Source organism: Heteronotia binoei, chromosome 3, assembly GCF_032191835.1.
Source record: "Heteronotia binoei isolate CCM8104 ecotype False Entrance Well chromosome 3, APGP_CSIRO_Hbin_v1, whole genome shotgun sequence".
NCBI lineage: Eukaryota > Metazoa > Chordata > Lepidosauria > Squamata > Gekkonidae > Heteronotia > Heteronotia binoei.
The window spans coordinates 94845833-94866272 of NC_083225.1; the positions used below are offsets into that span (position 1 = coordinate 94845833).

The following is a 20440-nucleotide window of genomic DNA, read 5'->3' on the forward strand; positions in this document are numbered from 1 at the left end:
GATAACCATTAATAATACGTTGTTGTTATTTTAGGATTAAAATGTCATATTCACATGCAACAAGAAGTGACCATTTTGTTATTTTTATATTGTTATTTTAGGATTAAAATATGTGATATTCACATGCAACAAGAAGTGACCATTTTGTTATCAATGAACTTTATTAAGAAGAAAAAATAATAATAACAGAAATTAAACTCTACATAGAAATATATTTAAATAAAATTAAATACTTTAACTTTATTAATTTACAATTTGTCAAACTTTTAAATGTTAATACTCTGTGGTACACCCAGTGACCATGACAAAAGATTATCTAGCCCTAATAGTAAAAGCAACAATTATTTATCAACAACAATAATAACTCAGATATAATTCTTCATTGCAAATTAGCCAATCTCCCTAAGCAACTAAGTTTATCTTCCACCTGCTCATATTACTGCACAGAAATGGCAACCATGTCATGTAGTTCCTCATATTTTCTCTTTTTCACCTCTAGACGACCTGCCTGTGCATTAGCCAACATTAGTTTGTGACAAGCCAGGTTCCTCTGCAGTCCATCAAATAGAGACCACACACTGGGATGACTGAAATGGAACAAGGAATTAAGAGTGTTAAGAGCATTGTGAAACCCCTCACAACAGTTTTATAGTGTTTTGTGACCATTCCAGGGTTGCATCACGATAATTCCATATTCTTATAGGAAACTGAGGATCTCTACCTACTGTACCCTCAACATATGTCAAAAAGAAGTACATGAGCACTGCATTGTAGTTGCCTTCATCTGGAATGTGGCTCATCAAAAACAGTTTTCACATCATTGATTGGGACAAAGTCTAATGTAGCAAGATATTTCAGTGTAATTTTTATGCTCATATTAATTTATTTATTTAGAATTTATATCCCGCCCTTCCCACAAGTGGCTCAGGGCGGCTTCCAACATTAGATCCAACATAAATTAAACAATATTTAAACATGTAAGGGAATAACTTCAAAACAGATAAGACCATAAAAATTAATAATTAATAATTAATATTAGTTTCATATTCAATCTTCAAGGCAACACTGTTGATTTTCCTAATGAGACTCTGACACAGGTAAAAATAACACCCTTTGACCTCAGCATGTGGAAAGGCAAACTTCACTGCATTCACACAAGCTTTCTCAAAATCCACTAAAACCTTTTGAGGTGACAGATCTGGACATATCTATTATAGGTGTCCATGTTCTTTTTTGAAGTAAAATGTAAATACATGGTGGATATGAATTACTCACCTTGGCATGCCCTGTGTACAGTTGGTAAAACATATTTGGTACTTTATCAAAGGTGCCATCTCCATAGATGGCATCTTTCTTTAATTCAAGCGTAAGATTTCTATCACCTAAAACCAGAATTCTGTCTGGATTTTTCCACACTGGAATTGTGAAGTATTAGTTGCCTATACTTTTCAGGAATGTCAAAACGTATGGTTTTGGAGCTAGGCAAATTAGTAAAGTAAAGTAAAGTAAATTAGTAAAGTAAAGTAAAGTAAATTTATATCCCGCCCTCCCCCGCCAAAGGCAGGCTCAGAGCGGCTCACAGACATGGGACAACCATGATTTCGATAAAATGCAATCAAGACAAAGGCAGATTAAAATACAATTAAGTTACCGTTATAGATTAAATTAAAATAGATAAAACAGCTGTTATAAGTTAAAAGTTAATAGTTAAGGTGCTACAGTTTCACAGTCATGTATAAGATGGCTAGGTGGCTACAAGTCAATTTAGCTGGGTTCTATCTTAAAAGCAAGCTGAAAGAGGATGGTTTTGCAAGCCCTGCGGAACTGATTCAAGTCCCGCAGGGCTCGCACCACCTCTGGGAGTTGATTCCACCATCGGGGGGCCATTGCTGAAAAGGCTTGCTCCCTCGTTGTTTTCAGTCTAGCCTCTCTTGGCCCAGGGATTTTTAAAAGGTTTTGAGAACTAGATCTCAGTGCTCTCTGGGGAAATTACTGTCTGTTCTGTGATAGCTTCTCTTTCTTAAATAGCAGCAGTAGTAAAGGCCTCATATATCTAAGAAGCTAAGCAGGACTGACTCTGGGAAGTATCTGGAAGGAAGAAATCAATAAACATTGTTGGAATTAATATGGTATAATAGAGAATTGATCCACGGGTATCTTGGGCTCTGGGGGGGCTGTTTTTTAAGGTAGATACACCAGATTTGTAGCATAGCATCCAGTGCCTCTCCCCAACACACCCTCCAAGTTTCAAAAGGATTAGACCAGGGAGTCCAACTCTATGAGCCCCCAAAAGAAGGTGCCCCTATCCATTATTTCCTATGGAGGGAAGGCATTTAATAGGAGCGTGGTCCCTAGATTTGATGCCAGAACTGTTTTTGGAGTTCAATTGTGCTTGTCACAACCTTGCTTCTGGCTCCACCCACAAAGCCTCCTGGCTCCACCCCCAAAGTCCTCAGATATTTCTTGAATTGGACTTGACAACCCTATTCCATGTGGGCTTCTTTCAGTATGGGCTTTTTTCGGTGTGGGATTCTTTCCATGTGGGCAAGTTTCCATGTGAGCTTTTCTTCTGTGAACATTTATGTCCATGGGGTTTTTTCTTCGGGCTTTTTTCCTTTGTGCTTTTTTCCTCGAACCCTGAGTGACATGTACTCTGCAGTACAAATGTTAATGGCACATGATGGTTATATATACATTGTGTAAAACTGTCTAACCTCCTTAGGGCATAGTTGTGGTCATTGCAGATACTTACTGGTAAGCCAGCTTTGAATGAAATCTTTCTATTCCTGATTTATGAACAAAATTCCTTTAAGACAAGAGCATCTCTCCTACGCAATAAGATTGCTGCAAGAAATGCTGGTGTTACACCAGTGTTTTCCCCAATAAACATGAAAAGTGCAGTGGTGAGGAGTGTTACATGTGTCATTAACCACTCATGCACATTTGACTGAGGATTGTGATAGGACCAGGGTTGCCATTCACACACATATTCTCCACACACACAGAGTGTCTACCAAGCTATACAACCTCTCGTCACCCTTGCCAGTATTCTTTTGTCTTTTACAGTCTACAAAGTCATGACCATCTCACACCCCAGGTCCTCTCTCACACTCCCAGAGACATTCACAGACAGGGTGGTCCTGCACCCTTTAATAATTAGTCCTCACTTATGCAGAGCTATTAGTGGCGGGCTAAAACATTGTTCTAATCACTTGTTGCCAGCATTCATTCATATCCTATAATATATTTGTATAGATCAAGATATTTAATTATGTGTGTTTCTTTCCCTTACACATGAGGTTAATCAAAACAAGAATCTTTTATTTATAAGAACAAAGCACCGATGAAAGCAAAGTCTAACAAACAGTGTTTTACTTCCATTGAACTTTTGAATTAATGTCCTTCACTTACAACTGTGATCCTTTAGTTATAAATTGACTATTTTCAGCCTATTCCAAGCAATATACAGCCCCCCTCAGTCAGAACACCCTCTTTTAGACTTGCCAATCCCCAGGTCCCAGTGGGGGTTCTTCTGCTTTCCCAGGCTCCTTTCCGCCCCCAGTCAGCTGGCTGGCGGGGGGAAGCCCCACCCCCAGAGGACCATGTGCCTTTCCACCTCTGGAGACTTCAGCCTCCGATTGAAAGGCTTCCTCTTGGGATGGTGTGTCTGTGTTACTTTGAAGAAGTTGACAGCAACTCATGAGTAGAGAGGCCAATCCCTCACTTCAGAGTCGCCAGAAACGGGGGGCGGGAAGAGGGAAACTTCTGCTGAGCTCTTCATTATTCCCTATGTGGAGATCGATTCTCATAGGGTATAATGGGGAATTGATCTGAAGGCTTTGGGGGCTCTGGGGGAGCTGTTTTTTGAGGTAGAGGCACCAGATTTTCAGTATAGTATCTAGTGCCTCTCCCCAAAGCACCCCCCCAAGTTTCAAAACGATTGGACCAGGGGGTCCAATTCTATGAGCCCCAAAAGAAGGTGCCCCTATCCTTCATTATTTCCTATGGAAGGAAGACATTTAAAAAGGTGTGCTATCCCTTTAAATGTGATGGCCAAAACTCCCTTGGAGTTCAGTTATGCTTGTGATACCCTTGTTCCTGGCTCCACCCCCTAAGTCCCCAGATATTTCTTGTATTGGACTTGGCAACCCTATCCTCTTTTCACCTCAGCACTTAAGCAGTCTTCTTGTCTGCTACTAACCCCAACTATTGTGGGGTTTTTTTTTCAACTGATGTTTTTCAAGTCTTCTCTCTGCATGTCATCTGCTGTCATTGGCTGCTCTTAGGAAGAGGCTGAACCTAGCCCATCAGTCATGCCATTGTAATAATGAGGTTTTCCACCTCTGTTGTAGGCTGTTTTTTAAAAAAACATTTATATGCTTCCTTTTCACATAAGAGTATCCAAAAAAGATGATAAATAAAAATCACCAAAATATGTGATACAAGTTTAGTTACAACAAGCAGAATCGTGAAAATATTATGTGTACTGTGCAAAGCAGAGCCTTTTATACATGGTACAAGTAGAAACCCTCAGGGACTTGTAGGGGGCATCTCATTTCCCCCTTACCCACTATTTCTTCTTTCCCTTTCTTTCCCCAATAGCATCTCCCCTTTTTCTGCTTCCTATTCTCCTCATTTTGCCAGTTTCCAGGTGGGAACTGGAGGTCTCCTGGGATCACAACAGACCTCTCAACTACAAAGATAAGTTCTCCCTTAGGGTTGCCATCTTCAGGTTGGCAAATTTCTGGAGATTTGGTGGTTGAGCATAAGGAGGGAAGCAACTTCATCAGGGTATAATACCATAGAGTCCACTCTCCAAAGTAGCCATTTTCTTCAAGGAAACTGATTTATGTCATTTGGAGAACAGCTGTAATGCCAGGTGATCTCCAGCCCCCACCTGGTGGTTGGCAACTCACATTCTTCTGGAGGAAATGTCTGTTTTGGAGAGTGGAGTCTATGGCATTATACCCCTCTGATGTTCCTTCCCTCCACAAACACTGCCCTTCCCCTGCTCAAGCCCCCAAAATCTGCTCCAGTCCCTAAATTCTTAATTTCCTAACCTGGGATTGGCAGTCTTGTCTTTTTCCCATCCAACTGTCAACCTACTTTTATCTGAACCTGCCCATTTGTCTTCAGCTTTCCCTTTCCCCACCCCTGGCAATCTCTACCTAGGAAACTATGGTCCTGTTGTGTAGTGCTGGCCACTGGGCCATGTTCACTTACATGGTAGGGAAATCTCAAGGATTTGTGGGGTGGCACCTCACTTTACCCTGTATTCCCTCCCTACACTATTTCCTCTTCCTGCCCTGCTTTCCTCATATCCTCTCCAAGCTTTGGAACCTGTGGTTACCTAGCAACAGCCGCTGAGGGAATCAGTTTCTTGAGGAGAGCAAGCATTCTCTCTAAGTACAGGCATTCCTTTTATCATGTTTGCCTTTTTTAAAAAAATGCATTTTTAAAAGATTTCACGTTTTTGTAAACCTGGGGATCTTTTTAGGTTTTTAGAAACATCTGTCTTCCCTGTTCACAGTTCCAATCACAAGATTTAAGCATCCAAAGATTGGTCAGTTTCGCTATTAGAATATAAAATAAGCTATGCTGCCCATCAGGGGTCGTTTTGTAGAAAAATAGGGAGCTCATCCAGGGATTGTTATGCGGCTGCACATGCTATTCAGGTGAGGGTTTCTACTTGTAGCATGTATAAAAGGCTCTGCTTTGCACAGTGCTATTCAAGGAGGTGGAACTCTCAGAAGGAAGAGGTGGAACTCTCAGAAAGGTTCAGGAGCTGTGCTCCTGTGAGCTCCCACTGAATCTGAGGCCTACTGCCCATGAAAGGTTTGCATCTTTTGGTTTCAGCAAACCCTTCCAAATGGCTTGGATCTGTGAGTTTGAGTGCCCACCTCAATACCAGTTCTATTTGTGGTATCACCAAGGTGTTGTTGGTGCAAGTCATGACTACTACACCTATTATCCTTATGTTGTACAACATGCTTAGGAATGATGACATGATACTTCTTTCTATACTTTCTTGAATTTTCTATGCATATGGAAATAAATCACAAGTAAAGGATCTAATACAAGGGTCCCTAACCTTTTTGAGTATGAGGGTCCCTTTAAAATTTTGTGAGGATGTAATGAGTGTATTCTCAAATGGCTGCCACAGGATATAGAGCCAAACCCAAAATGGCTGCCACAGGAGGCAGAGCCAAATTCCATGTGTTAATCACTTCTTATGTTATCAAATGCAGTAACAATCTACTGTCTTGAAAAAAATCACAGAGGAGAAAATAAAAAATAAATGAAGGAATAACATAAGAGAAGCCATGTTGGATCAGGCCAATGGCCCATCCACTCCAACACTCTGAGCTTTTTCACACAGCCTAAGTATTCCGGTATGGCAGCTGGTCAGTTACTGAACAGTAACGGGTTTCTGCTGGCATTTCAGACAGACCCGATTCAGTAACTGGCTGCTATTGGAGTACTGTTACCTTTTCACACAGTCCCACGGCTGTCCCAGTAGTGAGGCATGCCTGAGTCGTTATTAACAAAGAGAAGCTTCTTTCAGTTTTCAACTCCTCCTTCCGGGTTGAAATTGCTATGGGACGCTGTGTGAAATGTCCCATAGTGATTCCGGGGAGTGCTGTTTTCAAGCTCTTTTTTGCCTGCTGGCACGCGATCTCCAGTTTTTTTCTTTTTTGGGAACGTCGGCTAAGATTGCTATAGCTCTATAGTGCTATAGCGATGTTTCAAAACCGTACCACCATAGGGATGCCTGGGCTCCATTGAAATGCCTGAGATCGCTGTGGCTGGCACTTTGTAACAAGTGCCCCATTGAATACACAGTTCAAGCGGGAGATCAGGGTACCAGGCATTGGTCTGTCACCTGTTGCTATCACTTTCATGCCCACACAGAAGTCACAGGAATGTGATTGGTTTGTAGGTGACTCTGAGGCACATTTATGGGGGGGGGGGCTGTTGCCTCCTGGAGAGGGATTGCCCATAGGGCAGCAGATTTTGGCGGGAAACAGACCAACAGTGATTGGTGAGACAGATGTTGCTAATCCAGCCTGCTGTGCACTCATCTATGCTCACAGCCTATTGGCTGGAAAGTGACTTGTGCCAAGCTGCAGCAGGTATAAATATTAGGGGGGGGAACCACAGACCATGTTCAGATTGCCAGGCATTGTAAACTCTCTTCCCACTTGAACTGTGTATCCAATTCTATGGTGGTGCTGTTTTGAAACAATGCTATAGCACTATTGCGCTGTAGCAATCTTAGCCCAACGTTCCAAAAAAAAAAAAAAAAGCCGGAGATTGTGTGCCAGTTGGCAAAAAAGGGCATGAAAACAGCCAGCTCTCGTGGAAGTGAGATAAAAGCAGAATAGTGTGAAATGACTCACTTCAATCACAGAACCCTACCGGGGAAAAAAAACTTGTGTCTGAAAACTCCCATCCCTGTCCTGGATTACTCCAGGCCGGCACAATACCGGCTCCCTTCTGGTTTCCACTGGTAAGTCTGAAAAGGGCCTCTGCCACACAGTGGCCAAAAAAGCCCAGGTGCCATCAGGAGGTCCACCAGGACACTAGAAGCCCTCCCTCTGTGGGCCCCTCCCCCCAGTACCAAGAATACAAAGCATCACTGCCCCAGACAGAGAGTTCCATCTATACAATGTGGCTAATAGCCACTAATGGACCTTTGCTCCATGTTTATTCAATCCCCTCTTGAAGATTGTCTATGCTTGCAGCTACCACCACCACCTCCTGTGGCGATGAATTCCATGTGTTAATCCCTCTTATGTTATCATCCTGTGCCTTCCAAAAGTAGAAGGGAAGTTGTCATCCATATCTTGAAGCCAAATTAAATGCAATGACAGCCTAAGGTCCATCTCATAGCTGTCAGCACCATCTTAGAAGCAGTTATAGTTTGTTTGTTTTTTAAATTGCCATGAAGCTCCAATCCAGATTAATCAGGTGGTATGGCTTTACCAGGAGCTCTTGTTCCCACCTGCCTGTGCCTTTTCAAGAGCCAAAACAACAATTTGGGGGAGGGGGCTGTTTCTATGTGTGAAAGGGCACAGTAGGGAACAAGAGCTCCAGGAGCCTCTGTGCTTAGGGTAGCCAGGTCTGCAGACTTTAGGGGCAGATCCAAGAGAGGGTGGGGCTTGGGGAGGGGAGGTACCTCAGCATTGCACAGTGCTATATAGTTCACCCTTTTAAGAAGCTGTTTTCTCCAGGGGAGCTAATCTCTGCCAGCTGGAGATCAGTTGTAAAAGTGGCAGATCTCCAGGTCCAACCTGGAAGCTGGCAACCCTGTCTGTGCTGGACATCTGATCTGGATCAGGGCCTTGCCAGCTAAGGATTGGGAAATAACTGGGGATTTTAGGTGTGAAGCTTGGGAAGAGAGGAGCTCAAGATAAAGTGATCTCTGTTGCTTGGAGATCAGTTCTATTTCTGGAAGATCTGCCACCTGAGGGTTGGCAGTCCTAGCTGCAGCAATTTTTAAAGAACTACAGCTACTTCTAAAATGGCATCACTGTCCATGACAGGAACACATTGCTGCTGTCATATTCAGTTTGGCTGTTAGTATTTCTTAAACATGCCAATACATTAGCAAGAGATGGATGTCTTTTTGGCTGTATTGTTTGCATGTTAATATTAATATCAACTCAGAATATATAAGAGAAGTCTGACTTTACTTTGACCTAGGCATGAACTCTGAAAGGGATGGGACATTATACTTGATGGGTGGGAAATAATCACAGGATATTAATGAGCGAGGATGGTGGCAAAGTGCTCGTTCAAATGGGTTTAGATCGTCATCACATCCTACAAAACTTCACATTTGAGTGGCCTAATATTGACATATATACCTTTGACTAGTCAAAACTTTCATCGTACCTTCCTCCCGCATCAACTCATCTAATTTTAGGATCCTAGATAACACCATGAGAGAACCTAGCAGGATATTTTTCATGGGCAAAATTGGCTATGAATAGTAAGGGGCAGTATTTTTGCTGAGGAATTGGTGGTGGTAGTGACTGCAGGAAATAACTGGAATGAGTAGGAGATTAACTGGAATTGAGAAACAGCATCAGAAAGGAATATAGAAAGGCTTGCTTTGGAAGCAGAGGAGATGGGTCAGTGTTATTATCTTCTTGGGTTTTGATTAAAGCATTATTTCACACTTTTAAAAATAAATACATTGAGACCCTGAGATTGGCATTTCATTAACAAAAACCCCTCAGTTGTTCTTTTCTGAGGCCTGCCCACCTAATGTTTGACTTATGTATCTCTCCTACATATGCATTTGTTTACTTTTTCTTTTACAGATGGAACTCCCAAAATAATTTCTGCTTTCAGTGAGAAGGTGGTAAGTCCAGGAGAAGGTGTTTCCTTAATGTGCAGTGTGAAAGGAACTCCTCTTCCCACAGTCACATGGACCTTAGATGATGATCCCATCACTAAAGATGGCTCCCACCGGATCAGCCAGATAATCACCTCTGAGGGGAATGTGGTCAGCTATCTGAATATTTCCAGCACTCAGGTCCGAGATGGTGGGGTTTATCGTTGTACTGCCAACAACTCTGCTGGAGTCGTCCTGTACCAGGCTCGAATAAACGTAAGAGGTGCTTGTCAAATCAGCTCCTCCAAAAAACAAACAAACAACCTCATTGTAGTAAAAACAAGGTTTACTGCATGCTGTGAGCTTTTTTGTGGAATGCTAAGAATGATGCCATTTTATGCTGTCTCCATTTTCTTCCACAGTCTCATGTAGAAGTATGCTGTCACTCAGCATATTATGTAGCTATACTAATCAATTCAGCTATTTATTCTAAAATATATACAGAATTTTTATTTTGCTTGCATGTCTCTTTTTTTCCATTGGAGTTCCTCCATGCATTGCAGTTCCCATGTCTAAGATATTTCAGCACACAGTTATAGTTCAATGTGGCCCAGTCCTCATGGTATACATAATTCAAAGTAAACATTAACTTGCTCAGTGATCTCAAAAGTTCCAGACTACTGATTCAGCCTAGACTTTCCACTCCTTCCATATCTTTAATTTGTAATTCAGCACATATTTTTATCACATCAATGTTCCAGTGATGCAAGTGCATAGCAGAACAGTTAATTAGTGTGGCTGCTGTAGGGCTAGAGAAAAACTTAAACGCACAAAATGATTAGGACGACCCCTTAAATAGCTCTTTGAAGTAGAACTGTCACAGATTGTGATTTCTTTTGTATGGTAAAACAATTTTATTAGTAACATATGGTAATAAATCTATATCTATATCTTACATCTTTAAAAATTTCTTTTATCTACCCCATATATTACTTTCCACCCACCCCTCCCCCCGTTACTTGACCCCCGCCAGTGTTATTTACTTAAAAAATATATATTAAAGGTACCCTTAACTATTAAAACAAGAATTTATATTCTTCTTCTTTTTAAAACGTAATTATTATCAAACAGATTGTGATTTCTAATAGCAAAAAGATGTGTAAATTTAAAAGAAATTAATATTTAATCTACTAACTACACACTTAAATTATTTTCAAGAGTTTTGTTTTACCTTTACAGGACCAGCCAGCATCCGAGCAATGAAAAATATTACAGCAATAGCCGGACGGGACACCTTAATTCATTGTCGTGTCATTGGCTACCCGTATTACTCCATCAAGTGGTACAAGAATTCGAACCTGCTTCCTTTTAACCATCGTCAAGTAGCATTTGAAAACAATGGAACACTGAAGCTCTCAGATGTCCAGAAGGAAGTAGATGAAGGCGAATATACATGCAATGTTCTCGTCCAGCCCCAGCTATCCACCAGCCAGAGTGTACATGTGACTGTAAAAGGTAATTATAATATAGTGGGTTCCATGCAATGAAGAGACACTGACCAATTTTGCACTCAGCTTACCTTGCTCTCCCGTTCGTCTTCTCTGTGTGGCGTCTGTCAGATTTCCCACTATCTGCGCCGGAGTTACAGGAAGCATCGTGGCTTTCACACAACAAACAGAAACCAGTTTTTAGCGGTATCCGTTTGCTTCATGAAAGCTGTGACATTTCCTGTAGCTCCGGCGCAGATAGTGGGAAATCCGACGGACGCCGCGCAGAGAAGATGAATGGGAGAGCAGGATAAACTGAGTGCAAAATCAGTCTAACTGTTGTAGTGATCATAGCTCTTTTATTAACTACAGCATAGTAAAGGCTGAACTCTAAGACTGGGGAACTGGGCCAGCGGGGCCAACTATATACACTTCAGGGTTCCCGCACTAGGATGCTATTGGATCATTTAAACCAGCAGAGGGTCTGTGATTGGAGCAGGGTAGCAGGGATTTGGATCCTACTGCCCATTGTTCCTGAGTCCCCAAGCTCATTCCTACAGGCTCCAGTGAGCTAGGCAGGAACCTATTAATACATACGATTGGTCTGCATACAAAACAGTAATGCACACATGGAAAATAATACTTGTAAAAAGTAGGAGTCAGAAATCAAAGAAGTGTAGCCAAATTTCCTAGATAAGGTTACTGACTGCAGGAGGACATGCTGTGAACTGGCATGTTCCCAGCTTTGGCAGTAATTTCAAGCAGTGATTCATGCTTATGACAACTTTAAAAAGATGGTTATGATCACATATGTCTTTATGGGAAGCTGCAGTTGAATCTGGGAACTTAGCAATAGCAGATCAAGTGTTATTTATTTATTTACTTACTTCATTTATACCCTACCTTTCTCCCTACTGGGACCCAAAGTAACTTACATCATTTCCACTCTACCATTTTATTATTTTGGAGACATGCATAACAAGGATAGACCATGGAGCCCTATGGGCCTCTCACCTGACTGTAAAGACTCTGAAATAGTGGTAAATAGTTGGATCCTGTTACGGTTCAGTGGATCTGTAACTGGTTGACAGATAGCACCCAAAGAATTCTTGTGAATGGTTCCTCATCCACTTGGAGAGGAGTGACAAGAGGAACACCTCAAGGATCTGTCCTGGGACCTGTTTTGTTCAAGATCTTCATTAATAATAATAATAATAATAATAATAATAATAATAATAATAATAATAATAATAATAATAATAATAATAATAATAATAATAATAATAATAAATTTATTTTTGTATCCTGCCCTCCCCCGCCAAAGGCGGGCTCAGGGCGGCTCACAGACATGGAATTCTATGATTCAAGTAAAACAATGTAAACAGTTTTAAATATAATCAATTACATAATAAATTATTTAAAATAGATAAAATAGGTGCTAAAATACTGTAAGTCATAATATCCACAGATGGCTAAATGGCTACATGTCAAATTAGTCAGGTTCTGTCTCAAAAGCAAGCTGGAAAAGAAATGTTTTGCAAGCCCTGCGGAATTGGTTCAGGTCCCGCAGGGCTCGTACCATCTCTGGAAGATGATTCCACCATCGAGGGGCCATTACTGAGAAGGCTTGCTCCCTAGTAGCCTTCAATCTAGCCTCTCTTGGCCCAGGGATTGTTAGAAGGTTTTGAGAGCTAGATCTCAGTGCTCTCTGGGGAACATATGGGGAGAGGCGCTCCCTTAGGTAGGCAGGTCCTCGGCCATATAGGGCTTTAAAGGTGATAACCAGCACTTTATAGTGAACACAGTACACAACCGGCAGCCAATGCAGATCCCGCAGCCCAGGCCGCACATGTTCCCACCGTGGTAGTCCCTCTAGCAGCCTGGCCGCCGCGTTCTGGACTACCTGAAGTTTCCGTGTTCGGTATAAGGGCAGCCCCATGTAGAGGGCATTGCAGTAGTCTAGTCTCGAAGTGACCGTTGCGTGGATCACAGTTGCTAGGTTGCTGCGCTCCAAGAAGGGAGCCAACTGCCTCGCCCTCTTGAGGTGAAAGAAGGCGGATCTAGCAGTGGCAGCTATCTGGGCCTCCATTGATAAAGAGGATTCCAGTAGCACTCCCAGGCTCTTGACTTTGCGCACTGGTATCAGTGGCGCACCGTCGAAAGCCGGTAGGGTAATCTCCCCTCCCGGTCCGCCGCGGCCCACGCAAAGGACCTCGGTCTTCGCCGGATTCAACTTCAGCCCACTCAGCCTGAGCCAGGCAGCCACGGCTTGTAATGCCCGGTCCAAATTTATAGGGACATCACCAGCCCGGCCGTCCATCAGTAGATAGAGCTGGGTGTCATCTGCATATTGATGACAACCCAGCCCATACCTCCGTGCGATCTGGGCAAGGGGGCGCATAAAGATGTTGAACAACATCAGGGAGAGAACTGCTCCCTGAGGCACGCCACAGTGAAGTGGGTGCCTCTGAGACAGCTCCCCCCCAATTGCCACCCTTTGTCCCCGACCTTCAAGAAAGGAGGAGAGCCACTGTAAGGCTAGCCCCCGAATTCCTGCGGCGGCGAGGCGGCGGGTCAGCAGCCGATGGTCGACCATATCGAACGCAGCCGATAGGTCTAGCAGCAGCAATACTGCCGAGCCGCCCCGATCCAGTTGTCGTCGGAGGTCATCCATGAGGGCGACCAAGACTGTTTCCGTCCCATGGCCCGGGCGAAAGCCGGACTGGCATGGGTCCAAGGTGGAAGCGTCCTCCAAAAAATCCTGTAACTGCAACGCCACAGCCCTCTCAATAATTTTGCCCAAAAAGGGCAAATTTGAGACCGGTCGGTAGTGTGCCAATTCGGCCGGGTCTGATGAAGGTTTTTTCAAGAGAGGGCGGACCAATGCCTCTTTCAGGGGTGTTGGGAAAGCACCCTCTGAAAGGGATCGATTTATAATATCCCGTATAGGATATCTTAGTTCCTCCTGGCAGGCCTTAATTAGCCAGGAGGGGCATGGGTCCAGATCACAAGTTGTGGATCGTGCAGTGCCAAGTTGTGGATCGTGCAGTGCCAAGTTGTGGATCGTGCAGTGCCAATAAATGATTTTAATGAAGGAATAGAGGGAATGCTTATTAAATTTGCAGATGATGCTAAATTGGGAGAGGTTGCAAATGCAGTGGAAGACAGAGACAGGATACAGGATGACCTTGACAGGCTGGAAAACTGGGCTTAAACCAATAAAATGAAAATAGGGATAAATGTAAAGTTTTGCATTTAGGTAGGAAAAATCCAATGCATAGTTATAGGATGGGGAAGATTGTCTTTGCAGTAGTCTGTATGAAAAGGATCTAGGGGTCTTAATGGACAAGATGCTGAACATGAATCAGCATTATGATGCAGTGGCTAAAAAGGCGAATGCAATTTTTGGCTGTATCAACGGAAGTATAGAGTTCAGATCATGTGAAGTGATGGTATCACTTTACTCTGCTCTGGTTAGACCTTACCTAGAGAGTTGTGTTCAGTTTTGGGCACCACAATTTAAGAAGGATATAGACAAGCTCGAACAAGATTATGCTTTTAAATGTTGATAGTTTTAACTTGTTTTAAATCTAATATGTATTGTTATGGCTGTGTTGTACCCTGCCCTGAGCCCATTCACGGGAAGGGCAGACTAAAAATTGAATAAATCAAATCAACATTCCAGAGGAGGGCAAAAAAGGTGGTGAGGTGTCAGGAGACCAAGTCCTATGAGGAAAGGTTGAAGGAGCTGGATATGTTTAGCCGGGAGAGGAGATGACTGAGAGGTGATATGATCCCCATCTTCAAGTACTTGAAGGGATGTCACATAGAGGATGGAGCAGAATTGTTTTCTGTTGCCCCAGAAAGTCGGACTAAAATTAACAGGTTGAAATTAAATCAAAAGAGCTTTTGGCTAAACATTAGGAAGAACTTTCTGATAGAGTGGTTCCTCAGTGGAACAGGCTTCCTGAGGAGGTGGTGGACTCTCCTTCCTTGGAGGTTTTAAAAGAGAAACTAGATGGCCGTCTGACAACAATAGTGATTATTTAAAGTCCATGGGTTAGCTCAAAGCTTATCCTGGTAATTCAAGATCCTGATATTAACCTTCAAAGCCCTATATGGCCTAGGACCTACCTATCTGCGGGACTGCCTTGTTCCACATGTTCCCCAGAGAGCACTGTGATCAAGCTCTCAAAATCTTTTGGCTGTCCCTGGGTTAAAAGAGGCTAGGCTCAACTCCACCAGAGCAAGAGCCTTCTCGGTTGCGGCCCCAATACTTTGAAACACCCTCCCAAAAGCCATTAGGGCCCTGCAGGATTTATCGCAGTTCCGCAGGGCTTGCGAGACTGAACTGTTTCAGATGGCATATAACATCTAATGGGAGAGGGCTGCCACCACATCTGAATCCATCGTGGTTTAGTACTAACTGCCTAGGATCTGTATGCGTGAGAAAGAAAATATTACATGATCTGCCTGAAGCAGCATCATTGCTATTTATCTGATTGTTTTATTGTTTTAATATTGCTTTTGTTTACTGTCTATTTTATGCTGTTAGCCACCTTGAATTTGTATAGAATGGGCGGGATATAAATATAATGTAAATAAATAAATAAATAATATTGTTTTGGGCTATATCAGATCCTTTAATATAACTATAGTTTAACTGGTGATTCTGTGAATTAGGCAGATCATGAGAAGGAGGGCAGGAAGGGTTGCATCAGTGCTTAGTTCTTGTGGCCCTTTGTTACACACCCAGGGAAATGCTGATTGCCAGTCTGGGTTAGTCAGCAATTTCTCTCCAGGCCAGTTTGACAAGGGATCCTGTAGGTTTTTGCCATCTTCTGGGAATGGAGCAAGGGGATGTATGTGTGTGGGGGAGGTATCTGTGAAATTCCTACATTGTGCAGGGGATTGCACTAGATTACCCTGGAGGTCCCTTCCAATTCTATAATTCTATGATTCTCTTACTTATATATTGAGCATTATTAAATATCCTAAATAGTAAAGAGTCGAGTAGTGCCTTTAAGACTAACAAATTTTATTGTAGTATAAACTTTCGAGAAACACAGCTCTCTGATGAAGAGAGCTGTTTCTCAAAAGCTTATGCTACAATAAAATTTGTTAGTCGTAAGGGCACTACTTGGCTTTTTATTATTTTGCAGCAGCAGACTAACATGGCTAACTTCTCTGGATCTCTTAAATATCCTATTATCTTAGTCTTTATCTTTAAATATATCCGCTTTTTCTTTAGAGTGACCTAAACCATTGACATCAACGAAGGAAAAGAATTAAGCATTGTGTAGGAAAAGTTTGATTCTTTGTTTTGTTAAGAGCTGGCACCTTAGTATTAGAAGTCTGTCTACCATTTATCCCAAATTAATTGTGTGTCAACCTACTGGGTACTTGGTGTCTTTCTTCCACATAGTTTAAAGGAAGTTAACACATTCAAAACTCTTCAAATAGGCATTTGTTTCACCTTCTTTTTTCTCTTCTTGTTTCAGTACCACCTTTTATCCAGCCTTTTGAGAGTCAAAGGTTCTCTATTGGACAGAGAGTCTTCATACCATGTGTTGTGGTCTCAGGGGATTTGCCAATCACAATCACTTGGCAGAAGGATGGCAGGCCAATTCCAGCCAGCCTTGGGGTAACCATTGACAACATTGACTTCACCAGCTCCTTAAGGATTTCTAATCTTTCCCTCATGCACAATGGAAATTATACCTGTATAGCTCGAAATGATGCAGCAGCCGTGGAGCACCAAAGCCAATTAATTGTAAGAGGTAAGTAGATGTAATTTGTCCATATGGCAACAATTAGGTAGAAGTCAATAGCATTTTCAAATAACATCTGTTTGATGGGAGATAAAAACTCTTGGAATATAGGATAATCCTTCTGCCAGAGAGTACAAAACACATTAATAAAAATATGCGCACACACAAAGGAGACTATCTGAGCATGGGTATAATCAGATGAGCAGTTTGGGCCACTATAACCACCCTTCTCCTCCGGATTAAATGGGTGCAATCACAAGTACACATCTGGCTGTTATGCCCCACTTGCCCTTACCTCACACTAAAACAACTCCCATACAGATTAAATAGCCACTGTGAAATTCTGGTGGCTTCTCCAGTGAAGTGCTTCCATGGTGGGTTTCCAGCCGTCTGATTGCCCCGTCGCGCCATGGAAATGCATGAATGGTGTGATCATTGCATTCTGTTTGTGGCGTGTCCTTTCCTCCCCCCATCCCACTCCAACGTGAACTTTAGCACCCCCATAGAACAGGTCAGGAGTATGTACATGCTAGTCTGCTTCTGTGTGTGCACAGTGGGAATTTTTTTGGGAGGGAAAAACCTGTGGGTCCATAGTTGAGGCATGTTAACAATGTGAATGACCAACCATGGGCCTGCAGCACTATGATGCTGGTTTAGTGACCACTGTCTGATGGGTACAAAGTGGCAGCTTTTAAAAAGCCAGGATCCTGCCACAGCAACCTGCCCATCTGACTGCACCCTATGTTACATCAAGAAATATTTTTATGTATCACTGGAAGACATAGGATTTAACATATGGAAAACATATGAACTACTATTCTTTAGGTGCAAGACATTTGGAAAAGTTGTTAGATTAGTTTTCATGCTATTTTAGTTTTAAGTCTGTCAGTTTTTAATTTAGAATAATAGCAAAATTATGCTAATCAGCAACCAAACTTTGTGGCTTTCATGATAAAGGAATGGCTCTGTTTTACCTCATATGTTAGAATTATTATTGTATTTATTCAGAGGCTGAGTTTGCATTGGCTCTTGGGAGTGGGTGGACAGTATGTGCTATGTGGCCCTGTATCTCATGAGTTTTGCTCTATCTGTACGGGTCTGCTGAATATCTACCACATTTCTTTCCTGCTTGTGAAGGCCCAGTGCTCTAGTGGTGGCCACTCTGTTTCCTTATCAAATATAATTACATGTACATGTTCTATTTTGTATGTCTCCTTGAGCAGGTTCTTTATAGAGGCAACATAGGCATTTTCTTCAGAATGTAAGCTTTTGTGTGCTAGAAGCACACTTCCTCAGACAATAGGAAGGAATGGTAAGCAGTCCTAAATATAGAGAAAGTGGGCAGTCCTAAATATAGAGAAAGTGGGCAGTGAATCCATCCTATTGTCTGATGAAGTGTGCTTCTAGCACACAAAAGCTTACATTCTGAATAAAACTTTGTTGATCTTAAAGGTGCAACTTGACTCCTGCTTTGTTCTACTGCTTCAGACCAGCACGGCTGCCCACCTGGATCTATAGGCATTTTCTAAGTTTAAAAGTTTGTTCAGGTATTCTTTTGTGTGTTATAATTTCAAGTCTTGGGGTGCAGCATCAATTGGTGGTGATTTTCTTTGATAATATATTGTTTAATTGTTGACATTTTAGATATATATGGTATATTGTATTGTATTGTTATTATTAATGATAATTAATTTAGAATGTAAGCAAATCAGTACCAAAATAAAAGTTTGATGAGGTCTGTGGTTCCAGTCAGTTTTGGGCTTACTGGAAAATGCTAGAGATTCTCAAACCAGTGAGTCTGGCATTTATTCCTATACCATCATGGCAGCTTGTCAAATAAAGAAAATGCTATCCCAGTTCTGTGCTGCACAAAATCACAGCACTGCAATTGGGCAGAGAGCGGTATTGCAGCTCCTAGTTCTCCAAGTAACAAGTGACATGAGATGGACTAATAAGGTTGTTTCTGGCCATATAAATCCTCAGATTTAACCTGGATCTTTTATCTCAGAAACGTGTTGCTTTAGGTTTAGCTCTTCTCAAATCCTCAGAATTGATTTCAGAGCTGATGCACTGTTCTGGGTGGAAACGGATATAGAAGGGATGGAGGGAGAAGGGGAAAGAAGCTGAATCCCACTGTGCCTGCATTGTTTAATGCCCTTTACTGTGTGCTATCCTATTGGACTCAGGTATTCTCTGGGAGAATTGTCAGAACTGGGGGTGCCTTAAGAAATGTAATGGTTCTTATCCAGTCAGTCCCAACTGGCAAATTAAACAACTGTGTGTAGAAGTGGTTCCTATTAAAATTAGATGCTTCTTCCTTTGCCTAATCCCAGAATTGGAAAGCCTTTCCCCCTTGTGTTTATACAAATATATCATGTTTCCTGAGAGGGGAAAATGGGGGAAGAAATGGCATATGGGAATGAGGTTCTGAATGAGCTAGACTTGGAAAGGGGAGGGAGCTGGAACAGAGGGTAGGGAAGATGGGGGAAGTGGGAGCAGATTAAAGTAGTGAGTAAATAAACTGCATGCTTCTGTTTATCCTGAAACTTGAATGTAGTCTCAGAGATCCAAAGTGTCAAGGGAACAATTAGGTTGCAAATTTCGTTATCCTGCTGAAGTGGTGAAGGAGCTGTCCTGGGGATAGGACTGAACCTGCACCCCTAAACCCTGTCTCACATCCTAAAATAAAGAAGGAAGAGTCTGGGTAGGCATATGCACTTAAAAATTACTGCTTTGGTTTTGGTTCAGGTTTTTCTTCAGGATGTTTTATATTATGCTGTAATTTCTGTGGGTGATTTCTTTTTAGAAGAGTTATTCTCTGACACATATTTCTACAGAATTTTGGCATGGCAAAAAAGAAAAGAAAAGAATCTAACTTAAAATGGATTTTCAAAGCAGGTGCTCTACCACTGCACCACAATCCCTCCCCGTAATGCTGCTCCATAGCAAAATTAATTCTCTTACAGGAAATTAGCATATTAAAGAGAAGTCTAGGCAACAATATGTATGTCTGGCATAGTATTTGCAGGAAATGTTCTGTTCAGTCATGAAGGATTGTTCAGTCATGTGAGCCTACACCTCACATTGTACAGCTCAGACACAGGCTCACCATCATCAACAAGGGACTGGCAGTTGTAGGAAGTTGATGAAATAAAGGCCTCAGGTGGCAAGGTACACAAAAAATGGCATGGGAGAAGCATGATTGGACACAATAGGACGTAACTGGATATGATTGGCATGTTCTGCTCCATTATTTTAGTCATTTATGAAGAGTTTTTAGTTTTTATTTGACAAATAGATTTTAACTAGTTAATTATTCATCTAGTCATAATTATTTATTTTTAAAAATTACAATGGAGGAGTTTTGGCTGTGAAACTCCAGACTAGATTAGAAGCCTGTCATGGCATACTGTGGTTGGTGGTGTTGATGGTTCTATCTGCTGCTGGTTTATAAAATGTTAGTTTTTCCAGGCATGAAGCTTGCAAGTTTTTATTCTAAGCTTGAGGGTGTTTTTAAACAAATAGCTATTTTCTCCTGTTTGGGACTCAGGGTAGATAGAGATGGGTAGAGAGGATTGGTTCCTAGTCACCAGTCAAATATTTGCTATGCTTATTTCCCTCCCAGAGATCAGCAGAGATTATATTTGCTAGAAATGTAAACAAGTGGCTCTGTAGTAGAATGTAGGTGGCCTGGAGGAATGTATGGAGGAAATTTTCTTAATAAGACCCAACAGGCTCTTTGATGAGATGGAAAGACTGGTCAGAAGGATAATAAACTGGGGGCATCTCAGAGGGAGCCTCCATCATGGACTAAGATTTGTGCTAGGAGGCGTAGAGCT

The 20440-nt window shown here is 42.0% G+C and overlaps 1 protein-coding gene across 6 annotated transcripts in view; it reads left to right on the forward strand.

Moving 5' to 3' along the window:
• DSCAM (DS cell adhesion molecule) overlaps positions 1–20440 on the forward strand; it is an 805927-nt gene that overhangs the window by 437259 nt on the left and 348228 nt on the right. For 5 of the 6 annotated variants that reach the window (XM_060234239.1, XM_060234240.1, XM_060234242.1 and 2 more), the window contains exons 7-9: positions 9330–9626; positions 10583–10858; positions 16332–16610. In XM_060234239.1, the coding sequence (XP_060090222.1) occupies positions 9330–9626; positions 10583–10858; positions 16332–16610 (852 nt within the window). Of the gene's footprint in view, positions 1–9329; positions 9627–10582; positions 10859–16331; positions 16611–20440 lie in introns of those variants that run through there. The other variant, XM_060234245.1, reaches the window with a different exon arrangement.